We start from the raw sequence: 12,282 nt of genomic DNA, 5'->3' as shown, positions 1-12,282 counted from the left end.
GTTGCTACATAGAAATGGAAAGTTCACAATTAGGAAGCATCTCGTTTGTCGTAAAGTTTTGTTTTCGACTGACCCTCATTGTCAATTTCTAGATGTAAGTCAAGATATGAGACCGACTTAACTGTATCTGTTGTATCCTTTATCTGTAGGTCGATGGGATAGATCCGTTCAACATAGTCACTTAATTTTGAATTATTAACTGTCAAAACTTTAAATTTTTGGTTTTTCCCCAGGGATAGATTACCTAAGCTGTATTCTACAAAACTTTTAGTAATTTTTTGATTCGAGCGTCATTTGCGAGTCTTTTGTAGATGAAACGCGCGTATGACGGAAATATAAAATTTAATCCTGGTATCTATGATGAATTTATTTGTCGAAATATCTATAGAAAAGATATATAAACAGATAAAGTTTCAAAACAAATCCCAAACTTGTACAAAGATCATTGGGATGTCTGTGTCAAAATCGTTTGCCATATTGATATGTTAAACATAGCTGCTGTAACTAAAATAGCAGAGAGGGGAAGGAAATGTGTACACATGCAGTTGTTTAGATAGAGACTCGGTTGTGCCTGCTTGATCCCCTAGTATATCTTAGCATAATTAAACTATTAGCAAAAATGGAAGACATCTTTAACATTATAAGCAAGAATATGGCCAGGTTTTATCCAATTGGAGATCATTTAATACAAATATATTATGCAGAAAATTTGGTCAGATAAGCCAGGACAATAAACCATCAATTGATTTTCTTGCAGATTTTGTCTTTCTTATAATTTTTCCAAATTTATATTCTTTTTAAGTTTTATAAAGATTTTAAGTTTTCAAGGTAACTGTACAAATTGGCATTTCCAGAAGTTTGTTAGCAATTTCGAGTGTCCGACATGGTTCTGATATGAAAAGCAGATTTTGTATTATTAAAATGTGCTGTTACAAAATTTTGGAAATTATTTTTGATTAGGAAATATACTTTACTCATTCTAAGCTTTGATGCCCGGATTCGGCAAAACTTGATGTCTTTTGAATAGATTTTGAATTTGTTTCATAACAGCTTGAATTGTGACCCAAATATATAATACTGTTTACATGTACTGATCTTTATGACGAACTATCAACAGTTTAGGGTTGTAAATTATGTATAAATGTAGGTACGTAAATAGATGTGTTGTATATATATAAACAAAATATTTAAATGTATTAACAAAACGCTCAATCATTTGGTATAGACAAATAATTTTCCTTCCATTCTCTTCCAAGAAATTTGTTAATTCTAAGAATTTGTCTTTGTGATAGAATAGATTGCGAATTCTGTATATGCATTAAATCAGTTTTTGACGAGTGTTGAATCAACCGCTATTTGATCTTTTATTGAAATATATTTAAGTAAAGTTAGACAAACTACGAGATTTTCTGAGAGCATAATGATTTCCTTATCTGATGCAGGATTTATTTTTTCATACAAACTGTTCTTGTGTGTTGTTTAAACCACGATGAGATAAACATGATAAACTTTAGTGATTATGGTGGTGTGGGGAAGAGTTATAAAAGGATACCAAAACAATGCCCCATATATTCAACTTAAATGTAATATTTTCATGATTGTGTTCTCATGTCATATCACATCTTCAATCGCTAAAGTCCTTCTGTAATCACTGAGAATATTTATGGGTCATTTAGTATTTGCGGAAGAACTTGTAGAAACAAATTAGGTCCATAGGAAAGTGAAAAAGACCGTTTGAACTTTTGTGTTTAGCTCACCTGACCTGAAAGGTCAATTGAGCTTTTCTCATCACTTGTCGTCCGTCGTCGTCGTCGTCTGTTAATTTTTACAAAAATCTTCTCCGCTGAAACTACTGGGCCAAATTTAACCAAACTTTGCCACAATCATCACTAGGGTATCTAGTTTAAAAAAATGTGTTCAATGACCCAGCGTGCCAACCAAGATGGCCGGCATTGCTAATAATAGAACATAGGGGGTAAAATGCAGTTTTTGGCTTATATCTCTGAAACTGAAGCATTTAGGGCAAATTCGACATTGAATAATGATGTTCATCAGGTTAAGATATATCTATCCTGAAATTTTCAGACGAATCCTACAACCGGTTGTTGGGTCGCTGCTCCTGAATTGGAATTTTTGGAAATTTTGGAAATTTTGCAGTTTTTGATTATTTTCTTGAATATGTTTATAGTTAGAGATAAATTGTAAACAACAATAATGTTCAGCAAAGCTGAATCTACAAATAAGTCAACATAAACAAAATTGTCAGTCGACTCCTTAAGGAGTCATTGCCCTTTAAAGTCTATTTTTAACAGTTTTTCGTAAATTTTTGTAATTTTTTACAATAATCTTCTCCCTTGAAAAAACTACTGAGACACATATAACCAAACTTGGCTATAATCATCATTAGGGTATTAAGGTTTTAAAGATGTGTCTGATGACCCTGCTAAACAACCAACATGGCAGAAAAGGCTAAAAATAGAACACATAGGTAAAGTGCAGTTTTTGGTTTATATCTCTGAAACTAAAGCATTAAGAGCAAATCTGACAGTTGGCAACAATGATTATTAGATGAATCTTTAAGTCCTACAACCGGTTGTTGGGTTGCTGTCCCTGAGTTAGTAGTTTTTACAGAAATTTTGTTTGTTTTTGTTATTATCTTAAATATCATTATAGTATCTTATACTACTATTAATTATGTCAGTTAACACAGGTGAGCGACACAGGCTCTTGAGAGCCTCTAGTTTCTTCTGCTGTCACATTTTTATATCACTAATTTGAAACCAAAAAGGAAACATAGAGTCAATTTTATGTTTTCCAAATTGCTCATTATATTCTCAAGATGTTCTGTTCTCATTTGTTCGAAATGATAACGAGACTCCATGTGATAGTTATATGACACTTCTGTATTTGAAGCATGTGATACACAAATGTTTAACAAGGTATTTTGTACTGAGGTTCCACATTGTTCAAAGTACACCAAAAACTCAGTTAAATTTATTTTCCATTTTGAATATTCTCGGGCGATATAATGATAATTATGCAGGCACAATATCGATTTTCAATAATAATAGGCCGACTTTTCGATTTTGTTTGTTTCGTGTTGCTAACTTGTTATGCCGTTTTCATTTATTATATCCAACACATGATAATGCATTTATACACCAGGCAGCGTAAATCAACTATACATGGTTAACGTCGTGTTTTTTTTTTTTATTTACGTGCTTTCAAACGTCACAATATTAGTGAACCTTATGTTAGACGAGTTTCGATCGGCACGTTTGCATTTTATGTAACATGTGTAAAGTCCCAGTAAGAGGATTGATGTATTACTGTTATGAGGATAGTACTAACATGAACTCATGATAATTACTGTTGACATATTTGATTGTTTTTGTAGTGTTTAAGATTATTACACAATTTTGACTGCTGTACCTCTATTTTTTGTCATTTTTACCTATTATACCTGGTGGTTTTGTTCACAAATCGTTGTCAATTTAACGAAAATGATATGCGACTTTCATAAAAGTAAGAGGTTTAGCTAGAATAAAACCAAGTTTAATCCACCATTTCTACACAAGAAAATGCCTGTACCAAGTCAATACTATGACAGTTGTTAACCATTCTCTTCATAGCTTTTGATATGGCCATATGATTACAGATCTTCTGTTAAGAATTTTCCTCATGGTTCAGTATTTTTGTTGTTTTACTTTTTCTTTAATTTTCGGTCGATAGTCTTTTCAATATCAGATAAATTTAAAGTTGCGTCTTTCTCTAATCACAGACGGCTCTTTGTTGGTCAGATAGCTTTCAGCCCTGATAATAATAAAACTACGTCTAGTAACTAGTAATGATACTGCAGAAGTGTACGTGCTTAGCAGGGAAAATAAAAGTATACCGATTCTGCATATCGTTTTTTATAATCCATCCATTGATATCATTACATAACTCGGATATAGGATATTTAATATAATAGTCATTTAGATGATATGTAATTATGTAATCGTTCGAAATGTATAAGACAGTGAACATGATTCCCTTTGTTAATTATTGCTAATGTCATTTCGTTTAATTTTAGATTTTATGATAAAACACAAAACACGTTTTGTCAAAAATAACTCTTAAGCTGAAAACTGAAATTTCAAACTTATGTACTAAAATACGATAATAATAGATTAAAAATATTAAAATTAATGTGTTCAGAGTATCTGTTTCAAGGTGATGAATGATACATCTTGTATCTACCATACATCAACATGGTGACATGTGTTACAGATACGTTTACATTGTACAATATTACATGTCTTTTGTTTTGTTTACATTTGAATGTTTTAAAGAACATCTCTTCTTTTTTTTTTATTTGTGACCGATATTTGTCCTGTTTGTCCGCCTTTTTTTTTTTTTTTAAATCAAAATTATTTGACAAGGAAAAATATTTCTAATAAGCGTTAATAAGAGCCCAAAGATATGTATATTTAGAGCATACACATATGATCATGACCATATGCGTATACTCTCCTGGGAATTTACGGACGGAACATGACAATTTATTTTGAACTAGGTTGCTTCGTTGTGTCTATTGTATCAATGTTTGTTTTCTGGGTGCCTATTATCGATCCTTTGAGTTCAGCTTATTGCATCTGAATTTTACCTATTGGTTGTGTGTTGTGCTGTCATAAGTAAGAGACGGGTTAAGCGCTCACAATCATGTTTCATACCGCCATACTCTTTATTTGCCTGTCCCAAATCAGGCGCCCTTATTCTATGAGTTGTAGTTGGTTCATGTCTGTTCTATTTGTTTATCGAAAATTGTTTTGTTATTACTTTTAGACCGTTAGTTTTCTCAATTGAATCGTTTCTGTCTTTAATGTCGGGGCCTTTTATAGTCGACTAATCGATATGAGTTCCTCATTGACCATACGATAGCTATAATGACTAATATTCACTTCATTTGAATGTTAGTATATCGTTATACCTTGGCAATCATACCAAAGCTTCTAATTTGCATAGCAATGTGGTAAAACATTTGATCTAAAAATCATGTATAATGTATACAACTTTATTATTTCCTTGATTTGATTTACCAATCTGATAAGTAAGCTGAGGATGTACATTACATTGTTGTCTTTAAAAAATGAGGCAATCCAACCATTGTTTTTTCCACTACACAAAATGCACTTATGGATAGATACCTCACTCAGAAATTCACTACAATACAGTTTGGTGATGCAGCCTCCCACCCTATTCGCATTGAATTGATTATAAAAATTCGATAGACTAAAACTAATATACAGTGAACTTTTAACGTGCGTTCTGCATTATGTGATTTGTTTTAGTGCTGTTAAGGTGGTACCCAACACTTTCACTAAAAATAATTTGGCTCGTTTAATTTTCATAAAATTTTGTCAAAGTATTTACTTTGACACTTTAACAAAAATTTTAAAATTTTAAAAAATTTGAACCAAGCGTTTTATCAGAAAAATTACACTGGTTATATAGCAGTTTGACAAACACTAATTTTGATCATTGAGAAGCTTTATATTGCCTTCACAAGGCAACGTAATTAAAAAGTTTAGCTGATATTACAGAGTTATCTCCCTGTAGTGTTAGGTACCACCTTAATTTGTATTGTTTGTTTCATATTATAATGCTTGCTTGACTCTTCTTTTGAATAGGTGTCATAAAAGAAATAAAATAATTTACTATATTTGCTTCCATTTCTTTCATATTTATTTAAGTTAAAAACACATAATTAATACACATACAAAAATAACCTACAACATGTATGACCTATCCAAAAAATCACTGATCAATTAAAAGTTGATTAAACAATGTTTATACAGTATAATCTTTTGTTTGCACAAGTTTTCTTTCTATTACCATATGAATTTTTAAATTTTCTTACCAAATTTATAAAAAGTGGAAATATAAGGAATGAACCCCTAATGTTTAGACATAGAGGTTTTCATATGAAAACAAGATTACAAGGTACATGCATGAACGATTTTAACAGTTCTTGATGTTTAATTTCATTTATTTGTATTCAAATGTAATACAAATGTATATTTTGTATGAAAATTAAGCTTCATTTAAATCTTTAAAGTTAAATTTTGTTTTGCAATATATAAATATGTTTAAGTGTTTAAATATACTATCAATAATGAAATACGGTTAACATTGTAGTGTAACAAAAGATATGTAGATATATGCATGTCAACCATAACCGGTCTACTGAATGTTTACTATATATTTGAAATACTATAACTTATGATTGTTCAAGTATAGATTATACAGAACTTCCAATCCTTTAACTTCCAAGAAATAAGTCAATTCCTCTTGATAAATCATAAATATAACATGAGTTCATTTCAATAGTTCACTGCTTAGTATACAATGCAATTCTTTGTTTGAACTTAATTCAATACTTTATCTACCAAGAAATCATATAGTTCCATGAACTCCCCTCCTGCGTTGTCATTGATATAACATAAAGTAAATTGTATAAAGTGGTGCAAATACTATGCAATTAACTTTTAAAATTAACCTTCTAAATCATTGCATGTATACTTTGTTTTACTGGTATATACAACTTCTAGAAAGAGCAAAAACTCGTATGACATCAGAGGGTTGTTATTTGAAAACACGAAACAATTTGAAGTGGCTAAAAGGGATGTTTATTTATCTACAATATTGTACATGTTAAATGTTTTAATAAAACATATAAAACATTGTTCATAGAAAAAGAAATATCAACACGAACTCATTGCCCCTTTGGTTTCTTTGTTAAATTTGCGAGCATTCATATCAATTTTGTCTCCAGTTCATATAAGGGGGTAATCATTTTATGTAACTTGATATTGAAAAAAATGTATATATATATACTGGAAGTTGGAAAGTCCAAATAAGGTATTTCGGACCTGAACAACATGATAATTGTGCCCTTATGTTTACATTGATCTCAAGGCCGTAAGCTTTTATTTGATACCAATATTTAACTTAATGACACAGTTACAGATATGCGTAACAAAAGAGAGGCGAAAGATACCAGAGGGACATTCAAACTCATAGCGCGAAAAATTAGTGGTTTGAAGCATATAACAGACACTCACTTGCTATATTCTAACAATGGCAAACACATAAAGCATTTATCCATCCACGATTTTACTGAATGCATATGAATGATTATAATGACCAACATAAGACCGTTTCTAGTATCAACAGTTTTATACATAACATTGGGAAACAGTTGAAGACATGGATATGATCATACACATGTCCTGTTTCTTATTTTTGTTGATTTAAAAAATACCGCAGATGCTCAAAGTTCATTCAACTGGTTATATAACAGCGACAAACCCCTGTATTCACTCCCGTTTGAGAATAGATTGTGGTGTGTGTGAAATTTTCATATTAAAACAAAAATTGAGGGTGGATTCACGAATGCTTTTAAAATTTTGTAAAATTTAATCGAATTTATTTGCATTTAAAACGCAATTAAAATGCAAAATTTGGATGTCCTTTTAGCTTCATTTTAACTTCAAACTTTCAACTTATTATTAACACATATGTTTAAGGGTTTAAATGTAATATAAATCATGCTGAAAAATCAATATCAAGGGGTAACAAAAGAAATATAGATATGCATGTCAACCATAACCGGGCTACAAAATTAATGTTTACAACATATTTAAAATACTATACAGAACGTTTCTTTCAATTCGGATTACAAAGCTCTTGCAATCCCTTTTATTCCAAGAAAAAAGAGTAATTCCAAAATATATCATTTTGATTAATATAACATATACATAATTCCAATAATTCACCACTATGTATATCACGAGTCTTTGTATAAAAACCTAATGCACCCATTTTTCTACGCAGAAACGAATTTATTCCAGGAATTTTTACAGAATATTCCTAGAATTCTGGAACTTAGTGGTATAAAACTGATAGAATATCTTCGTTGTAACCCAATTTATTTTTATTGGATGAGACCGATACTGTTTATTCATAGATTTATAGTTTAGTTTTTAATCGTCCTGACGTAACGAATATATATATCTATATTCACACTCAACGTTAAGCAAGCAACACACAATCGTATACTTTGCTTATTGTAGAAGAATTATCTAACAAAATATGGCACATGCTGACCATAATTCATTAAATAAATGTAAGTTATGCGGGAAAATTGGAGAGTTTTTCTGTAAAGAATGTCCGTCTGCGCTGTGTGAACCATGCCGAGATAAACATAATATACTGTTGGGCTGTCATCTAGTGGTAGACATTGAAACCATTAATGGAGCTGCTTTCAACATCAGATGTAACTCTCAGTGCAGCACACATTATCAACCGTATAAACTTTTCTGCAATCAATGTGAATCATTAATTTGCATTGGGTGTATTGCGGAAGATCATAATGGCCATAGCGTTTCCCGTATCGAGAAAATTGTCCAAAAATTACAAGACACTGCAAGTGGAGATGTGTCTTTAATGAAAGAGAGAATAGAAGAATTATCCGAGGTAATTGAAGGGATAAAATCACAGAAATTGACAAAATTTGAAGTCGACTTACAAAAAATAAACAGGGATATTGACTCAACATCAAAATCTATCCACCAAGTTCTAGAAGCTAAAAGGGATATTCAAACAACGGAGTTTTCAGATTTTAAGAAACGACACTATGTGGAAATTGAAGATGAATTGAAGCGAAAAGAAAATGTTCTTACTGTGTATAGCAAAATATGCAATAACATTGATAGCATGTTATCAGAGGATCATGCCGTTGGCTTGTATATGTCATATTATAATTTACAGAAAGAAAATGAAGAGTTTGACGACGAAATACTACAGGATATAGTTATGCCAACAGTGCCAGGATTTGACTCGGAAAGTTTCCTTGAAGATATTTTGCAAGAAATATGTGCAAAGTTCGATGTGAGGTATGTAATTTAGAAAGTTGATAATTATTTTTGAGTACATAATAACAAGACTTTTTTTATGTACCTCAGACCAGAATATTGATTCCCTACCTAAAAATTCACCTTGATTTAGCTTAGGCTCAACAAACTGAGTTAAGGCCCTTGTTCTGGCAATCTTCCGGCATTTTTCTAAGTCGAACTATGTGTATCTCGAAATATTTCTCTAGTCCTGCTGATGGCAAAGAAACGAGAGTCGATTGTGTGTCTATTTCAATGTGTATTTTGTTCTATATTTTTGTGCGTGCTCCTCTACTAGCCTCATGAATTATTTAACACTTTATGTCTTTAGTCGGCATCCGACGTCCAGTGTTTGTATGTCCATCTGTTGTCCACCCGTTACTCTCTTGTTCCTCCATCTTCACTCTATCCGTCATTATTCGGTCTATTGTCCGACTGTCCACCCCTTGTGGTAAGAATATCATCAAAACACCTAAGGCTTGTCAAAATGAACCCTAAATTATATATGAAAGTCTCATAGATACTGTTTGTTCAGAAAGTGATATCAGATATTTAATATATCCATTTTTAATGCAATTTACGTTCTTAATTTCAGTTGATAACTCGTTATCTAGCTATAAGCTATACCTTTTATCTCGGAATCTCTAATTATTTATGGCATTCAAGTAGATTGATTAAAAATAAACTTTGTTTTTTATCAAGGCTAATCAATCAAGAAGAGTTGGAAGAGAACCAAAGAAGACAAGATGAATTAATAGAAGAAAATAATGGCCTTAAGCAGCAGATAAGCGAATTACAAGCTATGTAAATATATAATGGTAGCGTTATCGATTTTGTGATTGCACAAGTATTCGTTTTAAATATTATTCAACACATGAATTCTTTTTCGTTAAAATTTGTTTCGATGAAAGGGAGATTTTATAATATTAACCTTAACTGATACATTTTCCTTCCGATTCTTAAATTTTAATGCATTATCGATTATTATTAAGTTTTGCATTTTCGCCGAACATCGTCCATGATATTCAATAAGAAGTTAAACTTGAAAAAAAACATTGTCTGTTCTAGGTTAATTAATAAAGAAGAAGTGGATGAGAACCAAAGGAGGAAAGATGAATTATCCGAGGAAAATGATGCTCTCAAGCAGAACATAAGTGAATTGCAAGCTAGGTAAATATTTAACTCAACCATAAATATTTTTGCCATCACATTTACTCACAAATATTTTCAAAACACATTTAATTGTTGTAGAAAGTAACATTTTATTATATTTTTCTGGTTATTGCGTGTGTAGCTTCAATGAAGTTTGAACTTGCTTCTGCTAGTATCTACCGATGAAATTAATTAACACCGCAATACACACAACATCCATGCATTGAAAATAAAGGACATGAATAATTGTCTTTAACATGTTTAATAGGAACAAAGATGATCTAGAAAGAAGAAATCAATTGGAAGAACATATAAAGTTACTAGAGAATGACAGGAACATATGTCAGCAGAAAGTTGAGGAATATGAGAAAAAGTAATTCCATTAATCGCTTCATTATTTTACAAATTTTCAAATTCAGATGTATGATAATCATGATAATAAAAAAAGATACCGGGAAATAGTATATGCTTGAAAAAAAAATGAATATAGATGATTTTTGTCGAGCCTGCAACTTTTGTTGCAGAAAGCTCGACATAGTGATAGTGATCCGGTGGCGGCGGCTACGGCGGTGGCGGCGTTAGCTAACTTCTTAAAAGGTCTATATTTTAGAAGGTGAAAGTTCTGGATGCTTCATACTTTGTATATAGATGCCTCATGTTACGAAGTTTCCGTCAGTCACATGTCCAATGTCCTTGACCTCATTTTCGTGGTTCAGTGACCACTTGAAAAAAAAGTTCAAAATTTTTGTAATGTTGAATTCTCTCTTATTATAAGTAATAGGATAACTATATTTGGTATGTGCGTATCTTGCAAGGTCCTCATGCCCGTCAGACAGTTTTCACTTGACCTCGACCTCATTTCATGGATCAGTGAACAAGGTTAAGTTTTGGTGGTCAAGTCCATATCGCAGATACTATAAGTAATATGGCTAGAATATTTGGTGTATGGAAGGACTGGAAGGTGTGCATGTCTAACTGGCAGATGTCATCTGACCTTGACCTCATTTTCATGGTTCAGTGGTTATAGTTAAGTTTTAAGTTTTGGTCTTTTTATCTAATATTATATGCCAAAGGTCAACTATATTTTGTGTATGGAAATATATTATGATCTATATGTCAGTCCCGCAGGTTTTATTTGACCATGACCTCAATTGCACGGTTCATTGCACAGTGTTAAGTTTTTGTGTTTTGGTCTATTTGTCTTAAACTATAAGTAATAGGTCAACTATATTTGTTGTATGGAAGCTTTGTTAGCTGTACATGTTTGCCTGGCATGGTTCATCTGACCTTGACCTCATTTTGATGGTTCATTGGTCTTTGTTCAGCTATCTTGGTTAATGTTAAGTTTATGTGACAGTTGTAATCAAGCTTTATACTTAGGACTATCAACATAATATCAATGATTAGTAAAGAAGGCGAGACATTTCAGTGTTTGCACTCTTGTTTCCAAGGAGCTCTAGATGCGATGTTCATAATCTAAACAGATAACACACTTTGTACGAGGAAAGACAAGAAAGAAGAGCTACTTCTTCAGAACGCAACAAACCATATTATAAAATGTTAATGCATTAATAATGAATAACCATCTTAAAATGCAATGTTTCACCTTCATATTTCATTGCAATACAAATGGTCATCTCTCAAGAACTACCTGCACTAATAGGGCGTTCTCCACATTGATTTGGGTGATGATGGAGACATACACTATATAAATAGTTGATGACAATGTAGTCCTTCTTTCACTGCTGGTATCAAAACATTGATCTTTGTTTTGAAATGCCATTGGCAAAACAAACAAATTGTACAAAATGTTAATGTGTTTCAAAATTTTAGAACAAACAACAATGCAAATATATCCGATCAAAACCATCACAAGAAAGAATTGGACAAGAAAACAAAAGACCTCGCGGAGTAAGTACAATATCTTAAAATATACAACAATAGGTTATTAAGCATACTTCGTCTTTTGATTAAGCATTATTATGTCTTTTTACGTGTGCTAATTGAATTGACAAAACATATTCTTTTTTCCCATCAGATCCATATAAATAATAAAAATACTCCAAAATCCAGTAAAAGAAGGAATCATGTGTAACATTGTCTAATAATCGTTATTTAATCCTATATTTTTTCCCGTACTAAGCAAATCCTTTTCAATTTGCATCAGCCAATGTGATACGTCAGAATGATTTAG

At 31.6% G+C, this 12,282-nt stretch overlaps 1 protein-coding gene and 1 long non-coding RNA gene across 2 annotated transcripts; both read left to right on the top strand.

Annotated features, from left to right (window-relative positions):
• Positions 1-8,030: 8,030 nt before the first annotated feature.
• LOC143043826 (uncharacterized) lies at positions 8,031-9,744 on the top strand. The gene is made up of 2 exons (XM_076216005.1): positions 8,031-8,939; positions 9,639-9,744. The coding sequence occupies exons 1-2, from the start codon at positions 8,137-8,139 to the stop codon at positions 9,742-9,744; spliced, it is 909 nt and encodes a 302-aa protein (XP_076072120.1). The 5' UTR covers positions 8,031-8,136.
• Positions 9,745-10,000: 256 nt separating this feature from the next.
• On the top strand, positions 10,001-11,997 carry LOC143043670 (uncharacterized). Its single transcript, XR_012968537.1, has 3 exons — positions 10,001-10,106; positions 10,357-10,461; positions 11,922-11,997. It is a non-coding gene; the product is annotated as an uncharacterized LOC143043670 (long non-coding RNA).
• Positions 11,998-12,282: the final 285 nt, after the last annotated feature.

The sequence above is a fragment of the Mytilus galloprovincialis genome, chromosome 8 (genome assembly GCF_965363235.1).
Source record: "Mytilus galloprovincialis chromosome 8, xbMytGall1.hap1.1, whole genome shotgun sequence".
Lineage (NCBI taxonomy): Eukaryota > Metazoa > Mollusca > Bivalvia > Mytilida > Mytilidae > Mytilus > Mytilus galloprovincialis.
The sequence above is the reverse complement of the archived record's forward strand: the minus strand, read 5'-3'. Positions and strand labels throughout refer to the sequence as shown.

Excerpts from the sequence above, each read along its gene's own strand:
- LOC143043826 (XM_076216005.1), top strand. The coding sequence starts at position 8,137 with ATGGCACATGCTGACCATAATTCATTAAATAAATGTAAGTTATGCGGG. Across the intron at positions 8,940-9,638 it reads TGTGCAAAGTTCGATGTGAG|GCTAATCAATCAAGAAGAGT; the intron begins GTATGTAATTTA and ends TTTTTTATCAAG.